Here is a 17,828-nt window from a genome sequence, read left to right on the forward strand (position 1 = left end):
ACCACATGTGGAGAAGGAAATCAGGGACAAGGGACTCACGTGGATGCAGGGCTTTGAATGCTCGATGCAACAGTGGGTGGTGCTATTTACTGAGGGGGCTGTGGGCTGGAGGCGACTTAAAGGAAGAGGGGGTTGCAGATTATGAAGGGTCAGGCTTGCAGTGTCCAGGAAAAAACCAATGGCAGTTGGTGGGACTACTGCCCCTTGAGCGGGGCAGGGATTTTATCTGGTTCTGCTGATGATAAACCTATACCGAGCAGGGTCCTGTCGGGGGTTCCTGAAGGTACCGGCTTGGAGGGGCAAGGTCAGGGAGGGCTTTCTCTCTCTGGTCCTTCAGCCACTGCCCTGCCCCATGGGGTGGGGCTGGAAGATCAAGGTCAGATGAGAAGACTTTCTCCTGGGGATGTGCCAGTGCCTGTAACCATCCCATGTGCTAGAACCTACAAACCCCTCAGCTGTCTCTGTGTGGTGGTCTTACAAACCTCCTGTTTCTCAGTGGTAAGACCAAGGAAGGGGGCAAGGAGAGAGAAATTTTATGACCATCAGTGGGGGGCCACCTGCTAAAGCGGTGGTCAGGGTGTGGAAAAACATTTTTACAACTTTGGGATTCCCAGAACAGCCTCTCTATGGGGCCACTGGGCTTGGGGGTATGTGGTGAGGACCTGGCATGGTGGGCCAGGGCGGGTATGTTAATTCAGCTCTTTGAACTAAGGGGTCTTAAGGAACCTCTCACAAAATGCCCCTGTGGGTATCCTAGAGTAGAAAAACGTGGCGGAGGTGGGGGGTAGCAGGCACAGCCAAAGCATGATGGGGGGGGGGGCGGGGCAGGGGGTGGAAGGAGCTTAGCTAACATCATCATGACAAAACACAAAACAGGTCCCATAAAAGTTGTGCCTCATTTGCTCAGCACTGATAACATCTTATTCTTGCAAGGGTTGCCTTCACCTAAATATGACCCAGTTGTTGATCATCTTGGGACATGGAGTCCTTCCAGAGGTATTTATAAGGGTCTGAAGTTCCCTTACAATGATGTTTGCTGGGTGTCACCTGACTTGAAATGATGTGCATAACGTGTCAACGGAGTCCAGTCCTCGATCAGGGCACCTGAGCTCCAATCACAAACAAGGAGCACCCCAGACAGCCACAGCCTTTGCAAATTGCGCTCTGGGCTTGACAAAGCCTTTACTCCTCTGAGCCTCAAAACAGAGCCGTGAGGCAGGAGGCAGGGCATGCGGCCTTGTCCTTATTCTTTTCTTGGTGTTAATAGCAAGGAGATGGGGTGGGGGGGGGCGCTGTGTATTAAATACATACCATGTACTTTATATGAAGTTCCATGGATTTTTCCAATTTTTAGATGGAAAGGCAGGTAACAGCTGCCAGTTGCTATAAAAAGTGGCCCTGGGATTGGAAGCCTTGTCTGCTCTGGCTTTGAAGCCTGGCTTTTCCTAACATACCACGCCAGCTCCCTCCAATGGAGGAAAGTGACGGCCAGAGAGAAAAGGGGTTTCCTTGTGGTCACGTGACCAATAACCAATCAAGCCAGTAACCTCTGTACCTTGATTCCAAACCCAGAGCTCTCTGCTTTGGGCCAGGGGCAGAATTATTTTAACTTCATTATAGAACAATGGGAAAACTGAAACCGTTATCAATTTCTGACCACTTGGCGAAATAGGTTTTCTAATCATCTACCCATCCATGAGGATTAATTGTATGTATCAACTTGATGGGCCACAGGGTGCCAAGACTAAAAATTATTTCTGGGTGGGTCTGTGAGGGTGTTAGCATTTGCCTTGGTGGGCTCCTAAAATAGACTGCCCTCCCCAGTGTGGGTGGGCATGATCCAACCTACTGGGGGCCTGATTAGAACAAAAAGCAGAAGGAGGCCTCACTGTGTGAACTGGGATGTCGCCTCTCATCTTCTGCCCTTGGACTGCGATTCACACCATTGGCTCCCCGGTTCCCAGGCTGTCAGACTCACACTGAATTACACCTGGGCCTCTGGCTTGCAGGTGGCAGCTCATGGGGTTTCTCAGCCTCCATAAGTGTGTGAGCCAATCCTCATAATAAATCATACGCATATGGCTATTGGTTCTGCCTCTCTGGAAAAGCCTAATATATCACCTATGCTTTTATTTAAGAATTCACTTCTAAAAGATTAAATACCTACCTACTATGTACCTACCTACCTCTGCTGGGTGCTAGAAGGAAAAGTTTTAATAGGACACAACATATAATACCAATTCTTATGGCACTACCAGGAAATATGGTGTTCTTGACATTCACAAAGCTGGTGAGCCTCAGTTTTCCCTTAATCTGTAGGTTTTCAACCTTGGCTGGGCACCAGAATCACCATGAGAAATTTGGTACATCAGATTCCTGGGCCTGAGTTTGTGATTTGGTCTGAGCTAGAGTTTGGACATCAGACTTTTTTTTTTTTTTTGGTCTTTTTAGGAAAGTTCCCAGGCTAGGGGTTGAATTGGAGCTGCATCTGCAGGCCTACACCACAGCCACAGCCATGCCAGATCCAAGCCATGTCTGCAACCTACAAGGCAGCTCATGGCAATGCCGCATCCTTAACTCACTGAGTGAGACCAGGGGTCAAACCTGTATCCTCATGAATGCTGGTCAGGTTTGTTACCAGTGTGCCACCACAGGAACTCCATCATCAGACTTTCTAAACACAAGAGGGGTTTGCTAATTACTCATCAATATGACTTAATAGTGTATAGAAACCATTTCCTTTTAGTCATAATTTATACCTTGCTCATTTTCAAAATTAATGTGATGGAGCTGATGGCACACAAGATGCAAAACATTATTTACAGACATATTAAAAATGGGAAATTTCAAGAGAAGAAGAGAAAAAAAAACTCTGATAAAGTTGAGCATAAGATCTAGCCCTGAATTTTTTAGGAGCGAATGTGTAAAGGTGAACAAGGTGTGATGGTGTCATCACAGTTGCTAAAAGGAAGCCTATGAGGGGGGGAAAAAAAAAAGAAAGAAAATCCTATTTGTTGTCAAATAGTTCCAATACAAACAGTTCTAACAGGACAGGTGAGAGATATTTGGATAAACAAGAGAGGAAGCCACAAATGCTTTGTGACTCATCAACAGCCAGGCTGCTCCCAAATCAGCTAACAGCCAAAGTGAAGGTCAGCCTGGTCTCTTGAAAGGTCTGCCCACTTCCCTGAAATGACCCTTGTCTCAGGCAACTGTGAAGCAGTCCAGGAGGTACTATAGCCAAACGTCTTGGAAAACAGTTCTACCAAGGCCCATGCAAAGAAGAGGAGCCAGCTCCTCACAGGACCTGTTGCATCCCTGCTACAAGGCAGCTTTGAGCTGAGACGCCATTGGACGCACACAGTACCCCTGCGCCCTGGACCTTGGGTTCAAGTTCGTTTTCCTTTCAGCTCCAATCCTCAGTGCAAACAGACCCTGCTCTGCTAAGGCCGTGGGAGTTGTGGTTGGGAAATCTCTATCAAAGGGCCCTGGAGGAGACTGGTGGAGGGGGACTTACGGAGGGTTGTCGCATTTCCTCTGCCGAAAGCGGGCTCCTGTGCCGCATGTGCGGCTGCACATGCTCCAGGCACCCCAAGGGCTCCAGTCTCCGTCCACGTGCTCTGGGATGGGCGTCTTGCTCACACACTCCCCTGCGCGGCACCACTGAAACACAGCAGGGTGGGTGGCTGGGGCACTCAGCTCAGGGAGGCAACTCCCCTCACTCACTGGTCCTGAGATACCCTCTGGGTGAGAGAGCACCGTGCCACCCAAACCTGATTTCTGCAGTTCACTACAGAAGTAGACTATTTGGGGGTGTGCAGGCTTGCTAACTCCAGTGACATTCCTTACATACTCAACCAGACACCTCTGTCACTCTGGGGTTTGGATTTTGCCCTAACTGTCCACTTGGATGTGCTCAAAGGAGGTTCTCTAAATCCCCAGACAAGGATTAATCCACAAGGCTCAGTGGAGAGAGACCTCATCCTCTGCAAACTGCTTAATGTGAGCCTCTTCCTGGCTCTGCAGTTTTGAACTTCAGGGTTAGGTTTGGTGCTTAGAGATGACACAGCTGGCCCATGTGGGGAAACTCTGGCTCTTTCCGAGGATAAGAGAAAGCCAATCCTCTGAAACAATTTCCCAACATGTGCAGCACAAATCCTGGGGCACGAGATGTGATTTAATGATCCCCCACCAGAGCATCTCTTTTAATTCTTACAATAAGACTAAAGAAAATCTCGGACTGTGGCTGCTGGCCCTGAATACTCTTTTAACACTTGCCAGTCCCTTCTGTTAATGAGGATCAGGCCAAAGGCTTGCTCTCTTAACCTTGAGCCCTGTTCTCATTAAAATCATTTTATAATAGCCTTTTGTGTATGGCAAGTGATACTGTTTTCCCATTTATAGTCTACTGACATCAGAGTTTTAAGTAATAAATTCATGTATGTGACAAAAGGAGTTAATTTAACAAAAACATGAAGTAAATGATTCTTGTATCTTATTAAAAAAAAAAAAAAAAGAAGTGACGTAGGCAGCCCTCTGTGTCCAGAGCAAGGTTCCATGGCATTTCTGGGGTACCCTGGAGGAGCTTCAGTGGCTCCTGAGTGCAGGGCAGACCAACGCCCAGGGGCCAGGGGAAATCGGGGTTACCTTGTCTGCCCCACACTCTGTGCCGTCCAAGGGAGGGTCCAGCTTGGTCTTGCAGGATGTATCTCCTTCCACCAGGCACCACAATCCCGCACACATCAGATGCTGCTGACAAGGGAAGGAATGTGACTGCTGAGAACTCTACACGAGGTCACGCAGGGGGTTGGAAGGCGAGGCCCAGTGACCAGTTTGAATTGGGGATTTGAACAGGAGGGAAAGAAGAAGGGTTATGAATCTGGTTATCAAAAATAATAGGTGCATCATGGGGAGTTCCTGTCGTGGCTCAGTGGTTAATGAATCCGACTAGGAACCATGAGGTTTCGGGTTCGAACCCTGGCCTTGCTCAGTGGGTTGAGGATCCGGCGTTGCCGTGAGCTGTGATATAGGTTGCAGAGGCGGCTCGGATCTGGCATTGCTGTGGCTGTGGCGTAGGCCGGCGGCTACAGCTCCAATTAGACCCTTAGCCTGGGAACCTCCATATGCTGCAGGTGCGTTCCCAGAAAAGACAAAAAGATAATAATAATAATAATAATAGGTGCATTGTTTCATCTAGCTCATGCAGCTCAACACAATTCTGTGTGTTTACTCCTAAGGGGGCATGTCACACGAGGGTTTAGATCAGCAGTTCTAGCGCCAGCTGTTGAGGGCCTAGGAGGTGTCTGATGCAGCTGGAGCCTGGACACCATTAAGCAGATTCCTTTCTTTTTTTTTGGCTGCACCTATGGCATGTGGAGGTCCCTGGGCCAGGGATCAAACCCATACCACAGCAGCAACAATGCCCACTGAGCCTCAGAGGAACCCCAGATACCTTCCATTTAGTGTAGGAAGGTACAAAGTAGGTTCCCATGGCTCGTACAGAGCACGCCAAGAAAGAACCTCAACAACCACACAGGCTCGAGGTGGGCTTGCTCTGGAGCTGAGGCCAATGCATCTTTGTGCAGCCTCAGAAGCCACAGCTCAACACGGTGCCGCTAAAGAGGCACCCCTCAGTCTTCCCCAGGGTCACTGAGCCCAGCTGGGCCTCAGTGCCTTTTTTTTTTTTTTTTTGTAAGAAATTTAAACTTCTATTAATTTATTATTATTATTTTTAATTTTTAATTTTTTTTTTTTAGGGCCACACATGCTGCATATGGAAGTTCCCAGGCTAGGGGCTGAAACAGCTGCTGCAGCTGCTGGCCTATGTTACAGCCACAGCCACTCGGGATCCAAGCCACATCTTCGACCTACACCACAGCTCATGGCAATGCCAGATTCTTAACTCACTGAGAGAGTCCAGGGATGAATCCTGTGTTCTCATGGATACTAGTCGGGTTAGTTACCGCTGAGCCACGATGGGAACTCTGAGCTTTATTGAATTCTTTTGGAAAGTACCAAAGGAATCATTCACCACATACAACCAACTCTCTTAAAATTCCCTTTCACCACCTTCTTAATTCTGTTTCTAATGTGGCCCAATTGATGCCCCTCCCCCTCTACTTCCTCTCAGTTCTCCCTCCAGCAGCTCAACTAGCACCAGCCTACCTGCCTCTCTTCCTCTCCTCCTGTCAGTTTATATCTCTCTGTCTCTAGCCATTCTTGGCCTCTTGAAAGGAGGGTCAAGGTGCTGCTCTGGGTGTCTTTGATTTCTCTCCTCACTGTCGATTCCCCACTTACCACAGCAGAGACCAGGCAGCAAAGCCACCTTCCTCAGCCTCCAGGTCAGGGTATGCCTGAAAGGCCTTGATTTCTTATAGCATTTCACAAAGAGGATTTTGTCACCATCCACAAATACACAGTTAAAATAATGCTATTAAACCAGGAACAGGCATTTAAAAACACTCCCATTTGTATTAACAGGAAACATGGACATGGCAGAGTGCTCAGAATGAGATAATTTATCCAAATAACTGCGGCCAACATGGCTGGTGTCCTCTCCACCTGCCTCGGTCACCCGGGCAGGGCTCAGGGTGGTTGCCATCCCCACACATGGTCTGCTGCTTCCCTGGTCTCCCCTCCAGAAGCCATTCACTGGCCACGGAGCAGCCCTCCACAAGCATGGGAGCTGGACAGCCGTGCCTTGGGTGGGGCGGCTCTGAGGCAAGTTCCACATGTCTCTTAGGAGGTCCCAGGGGTGGCCTGCTGTCTACACATTCGCCTGCCCATCACCGCATCTTTCTTGATCCTGCCTCACTTCCCTGCCCCATCTCAGCGCTTCCTGGGATAACTTCCCAGATAAACTCCTTGCACCCAAATCCTCGCCTCGTGGTCTAAAAATTGAGAACAGATGTACTTAAGGCTCTTTGAAAGATGCGGTACTTACAGGATGCCAAACCCAATCAGGGTGACAAGACAGGAGGTAGAGAGGGAGACACATCCTCTGGGGCACAGTGGGTACATCTTGGGTGGGGTGAGGGTCAGGGTTCCCTGTGCACAGCCCAGGGCAGTCCCTGCGGGGCTAGAGAGGGCGTGGGGGGCTCAGGACAGAGGCCTGCTGTTCCAAGTAATTGTGAACACGTGCACAGAAAAGTGCAGCTGTGCCGTCCAAAGGCCGAAAATGTTTAGCTGTGGAAGGGACAGAAACAAAGGAGGAAAGGGAGGGAAAGCAGAGCTGCAGGGTTTGACAATGAGCTCAGAACAGCCCACAGCCCCTTCTCACTTTTCAAGTACATCAGAGCTGCTCTGCACCCTTAAAGAAGTTGATGAGTCAAAAGGAATTTTGTGCATTTGCGTTCAGAAACGCCCCCACATTCTCATTATTGTTCGCCTCTCAATGGAGTGGTAACAGAACATGTGGCTGGAGCAAAGCACCAGCTGGTCCTGTAAAGGCTGACAGCACCTCATTAAGTATGTGATTTCATGCACTTTGACCCTCCAGCTCTTCCAGAGTGGTGTCAGTGTGTGGACACGTGGTCATGAGACAAGGCGGACCCAGGATGTGAATTTATGGGGTAGGAGTGCTTGGGACAAGGAAATCTGATTGCCCTAGAAGGGTGGTGTAAACTGTTCATTATGCACTTTACAGACCATGCTTTCTCAGATCAATCATCAAAGAAATGGAGAATGAGATCAGGCAACTATTTCTAAAAGAGAACACAAAACATACTAACCATAAAGGAAAACAATTAATGAACTATACTACATCAAATCTTAAGAAGAGCTGGCACGGAGATATGTTAAAATGAAGAATTTATGTTGATCAAAAGACAATGGTAAGAACATGAGAGATGTTTGTAATACGTGGGAGAGAGATCTATAAGGCACAGAACCAACCATGGATTTGTATCCAGAATATATATAAAAACAAACCCCTAAGACTCCTACTGATCAATCAAGAAAAAGACCCAAGAGAAAAGTGGGCAAAGGATTTGAATAGACACTTCACATAAAAGGATATCTAAACATATAGGATGGCCAGAAAACATATGGAACAATGCTCAGTTTCACTGGTTATCAGAGAAAACAAATCAAAACTGAGCAGCTACCTCTGCATACCCACCAAAATGGCTAAAACAAAAGAGGGGAGGAATACCAAGTGCTGGCAAGGATGTGTTGCAATGAGCACTCTCTTGACCTGAGGATTCTTAGTTCCACAACTTTGGAAAACTCTGGCAGTATTTACTAAAGCTGAAGCCACGCACATTCTAACATCCAGCAATTCCACTCCCAGGTATGTGTCAAATAGAAATGTGTGTGTATATTCACCAAAAATTTTGTCAAGAATATGCACAGCCACACTGTGTTAGTTCCCAAGATGGAAACAACCCAAACGCCTATCAACAGCAGAACAGATAAATAAATTATGGTCTATTTTATAGGAAGCTCAAACATGAGTAAGAGGAAACTAGAGTGTTGAGAGTTTGAAAACAAAGACAAGGAGGATAAGCAGAAAAGGCAGCTTTAGAGCTGCTGTTTCTGACCTCAACTCAGCCACCAGCCCTGCTCTGGGCAACCAAGCCAAGCAGTTGCCCTTCTGTGATTCATTTTCACAACTGGACAAGTGGTGTGGACCACACCACAGCAATGCTTGTCACCATGATGCCTCCTGGGTAGATAGCTGGGCATACACATCATGCTTTACAAAAGACAAAGTGCTGCGACATCTGTCATCCTGAGGTACACAACAGCTTCCTTTTTTCCCACTCTTCCAACTAGAAGGCAGATGTTTGTGGAAATCAAGGTCCCTGAGCTGGGTCAGACACAAAAGATGGGAAGCTCCCTTATCCAGGTTAGTATTCTGGTTCTTTTTTTAGAGCCACATCTGAGGCATATGGAGGTTCCCGGGCTAGGGGTCAAATCAGAGCTGTAGCTACCGGCCTACACCATAGCCACAGCAATGCCAGATCTGAGCTGCATCTGCGACCTATACTACAGCTCACAGCAACACCGGATCCTTAACCCACTGAGAGAGGCCAGGGATCAAACCTGCATCCTCATGGTTACTAGTCGGGTTCATTACTGCTGAGCCACAATGGGAACTCCCATTTTCTGGTTCTTGACCCACTTGGTGCCTACACAGGTGTGTTCACTTGATAAAAACAAATCAAGTTCTAAACTTATGATCTGTACACTTTTCCATGTGTACATTATACCTTAGTAAAATGACTTACTAGATAAATACTCTGGAGTGGACCTAACTTATCACAAAGTAGCAGCAGGGAAATCCGAGCCTCAGAAAGAAACACAAGGATAAACCATATGTGCAGGAAGTCATATTTCAGAGCAGGAGGAGAGATGCATGATGACAACACACACACACAGTCTTCTCCTAAGGAGAGTGCCTTCCAGCCTGGAGGCAGATCAGCTTCTCCCTGATGTGAATGTCCTATAAATAGGTAGTCCAGAAATAACTCAGGTTCAATCCCTGGCCTTGTACAGCTGTGTGGTGTAGGTCACAGCTGTGGCTTGGATTCAATCCCTGGCCCAGAAACTTCCATGTGCTGTGGGTGTGGCCATTAATAAAAAGTGGGGATGGGGGGCAGGGGGCAGGGGAAATAAATAGGAGGGAAAAAGCAGGTGAACAATACTCAAATACTCACCAGATAATATGATCATGGAACAGCTAAAAATAATGTCTAAGTTTAGCTCTATTAATGTTTTAAAATCACAGTAATTATATCTTTTTTTTTTTTGCATTTGCACCAAGCAAATACACAAGAACCAAGGGAAAAGACAGTCATGTCAAAGGAGATAAAATATGAGCTATCAGAAGTTGTTCAAGAAATGTAAGAGAAATTAAATCAGATGACCAATGAAAACCACACTGAAAGGAGCATAAAGAAGAGACACAGCACCAAACACCTAGAGTGGGATGCCGAGTTGATGATTGGGAAAAATATGAATATAATAAAATGGAAATGAACACATAATTCAAAGTGGTTAAAAGGAATTAACAGATATGGAAGACACATAGTGGAGACCTGATACAAGCATGCATGGGAGACAGGTACAATGAGCTTTTCCATTTTTCCATTTTTTCAATGAGGCAGATGCTTGCAGAGGTCAAGGACCCTGAGCAGGGTCTGAAGCAGGGAGGTCCTAAAAAAATAGAACTAACATAATGTAACAGAAAAAGGTATTTGAATATACATTCAAAACTCTATTCTGAAATGAAAGAAGATCTTGGTCTCAGATTGAAAAGCAAAGCCCTCATCTGGGGAAAAAGGCAAAAAAAATGATGAAAACAGAGGCATGTTCTGATAAAGTTCCTGAATCTCAGAGACAAAGCAAAACAATATTTTAGGAAGCCAGGCAAAAAGGACAGCTCACCAAGAATGGGAGACAATATTAGGCTATATACACATTTCTCTATAGCAGCATTCACTGCCAGAAGCCTGTGGAGCAATGTCAGAAAGACACAAGGAAAGAAAATGCGACCCAAGAAGTTTCTAGCAGCTAAACTGTTGCTCAAGTATTTAGGTAATAGGAAAACTTTTTTTTTTTTTTTTTAATGTATAAAGAGATGAATCCTTTTTTTTGGAGAAAATACTAGAGGAGAAAATACTAGAGGATAAACTTGACAAAGAAATGCATGGAAAATCTACAGCAAAAGGATTGGAAGTGAGCACTGACCAAAGTATCAATTAAAATCAATGGGGTTCTCAATCATCTATTTTATACAGTAGTGGGTATATCTTAACCTACTGTATAGCACAGGAAAATCTACTCTACAGTTTATAATAACCTATATGGGGAAAAGAATGGATTTATTTACATGTATAACTGATTCACTTTGCTGTACACTTGAAACTAATACAATATCATAAGTCAACTATACTCCGATAAAATTATATTTTAAAATACTGACTCTTTGGGCAGGGGGGAATGACCAGATAAACCATTAGCTTCTATGGTTCTCTCCATAGAAGCTAAAAAGACTAATTAAATTCAATCACAATCTCTTATTACAAGTCTTAACAAAATAAAATTCCCCTGAAGAGGGGAGGGAAGATGTCTTGAATTGATGTAAGAGAAAATTCTGCAGGAAGACTCAAAAGTATAAAATTATATATATTTTCCCTAAGTTAATCTATAAAACAATGTAATTGAATTTAAATACCAATGTAATTTAGAACTAAACACACAGGTTCTGAATACCATATGGAAAAACAAACAAGAAATAATAGACAGTAAAATTGTGAAAAAGCATATGTTTAGTGAATTAAAATATTTTATAAAGCCACAGTCAAGTAAATATAAAGAGGTACATGATTACATTAGTGGAGCAGGCAGGAAAATCCAGAAATATTTTTAAAAAATAAGACATACAGAAATGTCATATTATAAAGATGACATTTCAAATTTATGGGGAGAAATGAATTATTCAATAAGTAGTATGGAACCACCTAAGTGGTCTGGGAACAAAGTGAGATGGGATCCCTACCTCACGCCTTACACTAAAATTAATTACTGCTGGATTAAGGATTTAAACATAAAAATTACATCATAAAAATATTAGAAGAAACAATGAGAGTTAAATTTATTTACAGTTGAGGAATGGGAAAGACCTTTGAAAACATGGCACAAAACCCAGAAGCCTTAAAAAGTGATTGATGTAGTTCACCCTACACACACACAAACATCTGCCAGACATAAAATACGATCAACAGAGTAAAAAATCAAATGAGGAGTTCCCGTCGTGGCGCAGTGGTTAACGAATCCGACGAGGAACCATGAGGTTGCGGGTTTGGTCCCTGCCCTTGCTCAGTGGGTTAACGATCCGACGTTGCCGTGAGCTGTGGTGTAGGTTGCAGATGTGGCTCGGATCCCGCATTGCTGTGGCTCTGGCGTAGGCCAATGGCTACAGCTCCAATTAGACCCCTAGCCGGGGAACCTCCATATGCCGCGGGAGCGGCCCGAAGAAATAGCAAAAAAAGACAAAAAAAAAAATCAAATGACCTAGGAAAAAAAGAACACTTGCAACTCATACTTCAGCTAAAGGGCCAATTTCCTTAATACATAAAATTTCTAACAACACTGACAAAATCAATAATCAAATATAAAAAAGATTTAAGACAGTTCACAGGAAAGAGAATACAACAAGCTTTTTAATATATGAAGAAATGCTCAAATTCTTTAAAAGAGAAATGACTGCCATTCAACCTGCAACAGGCTCATTTCTTAAATGTTCAGATTGGCACAGATCAGCAAGCCAGGGAGAAGGTGTGGCAGAAGGCACTTCCAAGTCGTATTTGTAGGAGGGTAAATAGAAAAGCCTCTTTGGGGGTCAATCCAGAAATATCTATCAACAATGAAGGCATGTGCAAGATTTCACATAAAGTTCAAGGACAGGCAAACTAGTCTGTAGGGTCAGAAAGTAAGCTAGTAATTACTGCTGGGGCTTAGTGAAGGGGAGGGGGCTTAAGCGGGGCTGCTGGAATTACAGAAATGCTGTATCTTGCTCGTTATGCTGGTGTGTTCAGTTTGTGAGAAATGAATGTGGCTGTATGTTTATGATTGGGATACTTTTCTGTGTACTTCACATTGTGTTTTAGGTGCCTAAATCTACCGAAAACTATGCAAAAGTGACCTTAACCTACTTCTAGGTATTTAATCTTGTAGATTACCGGTTCTCAGTAAGGAGCAATTTTGCGCCACCACCTCCCACCCCCCCCACCCCACCCCACTGGACACACACACACACCCAGGGGACATCTGGCATCGTCTGAAGGCATTTTTTGGTTGTCACAACTCGGGGATTGCTGTCATATAGTGGGTAGTGACTAAATACCCTACAAAGCACAAGACAACCCCATAACAAAGAATGAGCCAGTCCCTGATGTCAACACTGCTGAGGGCAGAAAAGTCTGATAAACTCAAAAGGAAAAACAGTAAGTTACAGTGGTAAAGGCTGCAAGACACCACCTTAACTGACTGAGAGGAACAATGCCAGGAGTAAGATGTATTAACCACAGCATCTCTGTGGTCTGCTTCCCAAAACGCATGACCCTGAAGCAAGGACTGAGAAAATATCAAGGTTATGAAAGACACAGACTGAGGAACTGCCACAGGTTGGAAGAGACAAAAGAGTTCTGATGATTAAATGCAAAATGGGACCCTGGTGCAGAAAAAGGATCCTAGTGGGGGTATGGGTGAAATCTGAATGTATGTTAGTTAATAGCATACCCCAGTTAATTTCCTGACTTGGATAAGGTAAGATGTGGAGAGAGGGGGAAGCTGGGTAGAAGGTGGATACTTTCTGTACTGCTTCTGTAACTCTTCTTTAATTCTAAAATTACATCACAATAGTTTTAAAAATAATAAAATATGTCACCAAAAAAAAAAAAAAAGATGGGGAGTTCCTGCAGTGGCTTAGCAGATCACAAACCAGACTAGTATCCATGAGGATGTGGATTCGATCCCTGGCCTCGCTCGGTGGGTTAAGGATCCTGTGTTGACTTGAGCTGTGGTGTAGGTTGCAGATGTGGCTTGAATCCCGTGTTGCTGTGACTGTGTTTTAGGTCAGCAGCTGCAGCTCCACTTAGACCCTTAGCCTGGAAACTTCCATAAGCTCTAATAAGTACAGCTCTAAAAAGCAAAAAAAAAAAAAAAAAAAGAGAGAGAGAGAGATGGGGCAACTCACTTTACACGGGTATTAAATGACTCGAAAAAAATATATTTATATTTACATAGGAGAAAAAAAAAGCAAGATATACATCAGCAGAGTAGTATGCTGAAATATCTATGAAAAGGGAAACACATAAATGGTTAATTTTTAAATTTTATTTTATAGCCTCACCCATGGCATATGGAAGTCCCTGGGCCAGGATTGAATCCAAGCCTCGACTGCATCCTACGCTGGATCCTTTAACCTACTGTGCCTCTGCAGCAACCGGGGCCACTGCAGTCAGATTCTTAACTCATTGCACCACAGCAGGAGCTTCTTAATTTTGGATTTTTATACCTTTGCACATATTGCTTATTCAGAAAACAAAATAATTCCGAAAAACCCCACTGATAACCAACCAGGCATCTGTGGTGAAGATAGTCTTTGCTATGATTATTTAGAATTATTTAGTGCCCACAGTGCCTATTTACAAAGAGTTGATTTGATTAATTAAAAATGGCAAAGGTGGCTTTTCAGAGGCAATTCTTTCTTTTCATTCTCAATGCCATGGCCTTGTTTTATCTTCTCCCTCTCTCTGCGAGACGACTGCAATCTTTTTCATGTTCAACACATTTGCAAAATCTTCTGAAAACACAGGTTGTTTTTTTTTTTTTTTTTTTCGTTTTCGTTTTCTTCCTTTTTAGGGCTACACCTTCAGCATATAGAAGTTCCCAGGCCAGGGTTCAAATCAGAGCTGCAGCTGCAGGCCTACGCCACAGCCACAGCAATACCAGATCTGAGCTGCACCTGTGACCTACACTGCAGCTTGCAGGAACAGAGGTTCCTTAATCCACTGAGCGAGGCCAGGGATTGAATCCACATCCTCAGAGAGACAGTGTTGAGTCTTAAACCCACTGAGCCACAATGGGAACTCCCTGAAAACATGGATCGTGACTCATCCATCAATCCTGTCAGGAATCACTTAAGACCCCTATGACATAGCTTCACATTTGGCCCCTGCCTCTCCCCTTTCCTTGCCATTTTCACATACATTTGTCCTGCCTGCACCTGACCAACCACATCCCACACACCCTGTGCCCCTGCAGAGGCTGATGCTGCTGCCTTAAGGGTCCTCTCTGGCACAGGTCCAGGCCCATCTCCCTGCAGGCTGCTCCATGGCCTCCAGGAGACAGAGAGTAGACAGTGTGACCAGCTATCTGCCCTCAGAGAGCTCAGGCCAAGGAAGGGACCAGAGCTAAATCATCTTAACATCCAGGAAATCACCTGCCATATTCTTCATGGCCAAGTCCAAGAGCCCCTCCCTCGTGAACTCTTTCCTCCTTTGCTCTATTGCCATCAGGAAGAATCTATGAGGGTTCTAAGAGTGACCAACATGACTGACCCTTGGGTGACAGTCCCATGAGTCTTGCCCTCTGCCCCCTCCATCCTAAACTCCTGGGGGTGGGGGTAGGGCAGCAACTGTGTCTTACAGCCTCCTTGTCTCATTAGCACACATCTGGTAGCCCATGGTACAGAGCCAGAGAAGATGCTCTGAGTGAAGGAACAAACAAATGAATGAACAAATGAATACATTCACACATAAAGCCACGAGCGGCTTCAGGAGAATGAGAGAAAAGCTGACATGCTCTAAGCATTTAGGTAGCCCAGGCATCAGGCTGAGTACTTTTCCAGAATCCTTAATTACCATTTGCATAACCTCATGAGACAGGAACCATCACTACTCACATCTTGCAGATGAAGAAATAGAATTAAGTGACCTGCCCCAGGCACAGAGGCTGGGACCTCTCCTGACCCCAGAACACACACTTATCCCCTGGTTATCCTGCCTCTGGGTCCCCAGTCTCCTCCCCCTGAGATCTTGCCTCCTCTGTGTCAGCCAGGCCTGAGTGCTCATCATTGTCTCATGATATAGTGACTGCTCTGTACTACTTGGCTGTGGTGCTCTATCTGCAAGTACCATTGGGCAGCACCATCTTTGGCTTAAATCAAATAGAAAGCCACGAGGGTACACAAAGAACAAGGAAAATGAAGCAGCTCCCTGGATCTAGCATCTGTGACCTTGCTGGCTACATTTGAGGTTTGATGAGAGTCGCACAGAGAACATTTTGTAGCAGAGTCCCTCAAGGTGCCACATGACAAATAAGCCAGAGCCAAGCTTCCGTCCCTGGAGTACCATGGACACATGGAGAAGATCTGAGATCCCCAGCAGAAAGACCCCATCCATGGTCCATGTCTTCAAGGCTTTATCATTTTCTTCACCTGGGGTGTCCCTTGTAAGCACTCTGAAAGTTACTTTGATCTTCCTCACTGGGCACCCACTTAGCATTTGGAGAGTAGCTCTGACTCAAGATAATACTGAAGGGAATGGTTATGTAAAAAGCGCTCAGAAATGGGCTGCTGATAACATAAGCCAAAACGGAGATAAAATAGAATGCTAAGAGCTGGATGAAAATGTTACTAATCCAAATTTTCCACACAGACTACTGCAGTTTGAAGCCTTCCCCCAGGCCAGCTTGCCAGCCCTGCTCTGGAAGGTCGCCGAGACTGTCACCCAACAGGGGACACCTGGGTGGGTGATGCTGGGCAAGGGTACCCAGGCACCCAGCTGGCCTGGGGGGTGGGCAAGAAATGAAGGGTAACACAACTTGCAGGGTCTGGAGAGCTCTTGAAGGAGGCAGTGTACTGTAAACGTTCAAACACTTCTGGAAAATTGGGGCCATCTGCTGCCAAAGTCCAGCAGTTTGGAGACGGGCTGCAGTTGTTGTTGGGCAGGAAGCTGAGACTGAGGCAGGCAAGAAGGCTTTGACCTGGCTTCCAGCCCAGTATCCTGAGCAAGGGCAGGGCCAGGCTCCTGGTCGGCCACTCCCCCACCCACCCCCTACCAGGTGCACCGCCTTTAAAGGGACAGGTCTCATTTACTCCAGCAGTTCCCACACCAGGCTAAGCGTAAGGACCTCCAGGGAAGATATAGAAAAGCCCGTACCCCAGAAGATTTGGAGTGGGGCAGTCATAGCTGCCAATCTCCAGAAGAGATTCTAATTGCCTGCTGGGTTTAGAGAAAAATAGCAGCATCAGAGAAAAGGACTCTGCTAGTTCGCAGGTGGAATCTGGACACCCTAAGCCTCCTGGACACCACGGAAATCTCCACCCATAGAGATGCCTGTGGGAGTCTCTGTGGGACTTGGGAAAGGACAGAAAGGGACTGCCAGCCTGGGGATTGGGAGCATGCTGAGAAATGCTGGATGCTGGACAGCAACTCCTGGAGGTCACAGGCTCCCAGAGCGGCAGGAGGAGTGATGAGAACAGCAAAGGGACAGGTGCAGAAAAAGACCAGCCCACGAGACTGTTATCTAAACAGCATCTCCTCTACCACGGACTCCAGGAGGTGAGTTGATGGGAAACATTATATAGCTAACATTTATTGGGAGCCTACTATCTCCTAAGTGCTCTCAGCCATTTGTTACATAACTCTCATAACAACCCTATGCTGTGGAAGTGCAATTGTTTTTTCCCATTCTGCAGATTAGAAAACGGAGGCATCGAGAGACTACGTACATGCTCATGAGGTCAAACCAGGATGTGGCCCCACTGCACGGTATGGACAGCACTTCCATGCTGTGCTAAAAGGCCAAGAGAATTAAGTGGAAAGGAACACAGGGGCAAATATTTGGGAGAAAAGTATACATGAGGCCCTCAAAAGCGGAAAGCCGAGTACTATTCCAGACACTGTTGCCTTCCTGAAACAACTGGCTTATGGCTTCTGTGTTACATATTTAAAAAAAAAAAAAACAACTTACTCTGCAAAGCTCAGCTCACTGCATAGGCCACGAGACATAGGTACACCCTAGCTCAAGGCACCCAGTGAGGTTGTTTCGTATCCCTTCCCAGCACCTTCCCCTCCCTGTGGGGCAGTCACACGTGGGCTCTGGGACGGCACTGGTGGAATGTGTTGCCAAGGTGCAGGAAGGGTAAGGGATGAGCATGCATTACATGGCACCTTCCACCTGAGGATCTCTGGGAACCTGAAGACGAGGAGGACAAACAAGCCTTTCCTTCATGTTGAAAAGGAATGAGGGCTTTGTGATCACTGGAAGAAGGTGGCCTGAACTCCCCACTGCTCGCTTCTGTCTCCAGCAGCAAG

At 45.7% G+C, this 17,828-nt stretch overlaps 1 protein-coding gene across 4 annotated transcripts in view; it reads right to left on the bottom strand.

Moving 5' to 3' along the window:
• The window catches only part of ADAMTS17 (ADAM metallopeptidase with thrombospondin type 1 motif 17), a 385,992-nt gene that overhangs the window by 133,802 nt on the left and 234,362 nt on the right, over window positions 1–17,828 (bottom strand). For 2 of the 4 annotated variants that reach the window (XM_047766837.1, XM_047766834.1), the window contains exons 11-12: window positions 4,648–4,749; window positions 3,518–3,663 (exon numbers count right to left, since the gene is read on the bottom strand). In XM_047766837.1, the coding sequence (XP_047622793.1) occupies window positions 3,518–3,663; window positions 4,648–4,749 (248 nt within the window). Of the gene's footprint in view, window positions 1–3,517; window positions 3,664–4,647; window positions 4,753–17,828 lie in introns of all 4 variants that reach the window. The other 2 variants (XM_047766835.1, XM_047766833.1) reach the window with 1 other exon arrangement.

The sequence above is a fragment of the Phacochoerus africanus genome, chromosome 2 (assembly GCF_016906955.1).
Source record: "Phacochoerus africanus isolate WHEZ1 chromosome 2, ROS_Pafr_v1, whole genome shotgun sequence".
Taxonomy (NCBI): domain Eukaryota; kingdom Metazoa; phylum Chordata; class Mammalia; order Artiodactyla; family Suidae; genus Phacochoerus; species Phacochoerus africanus.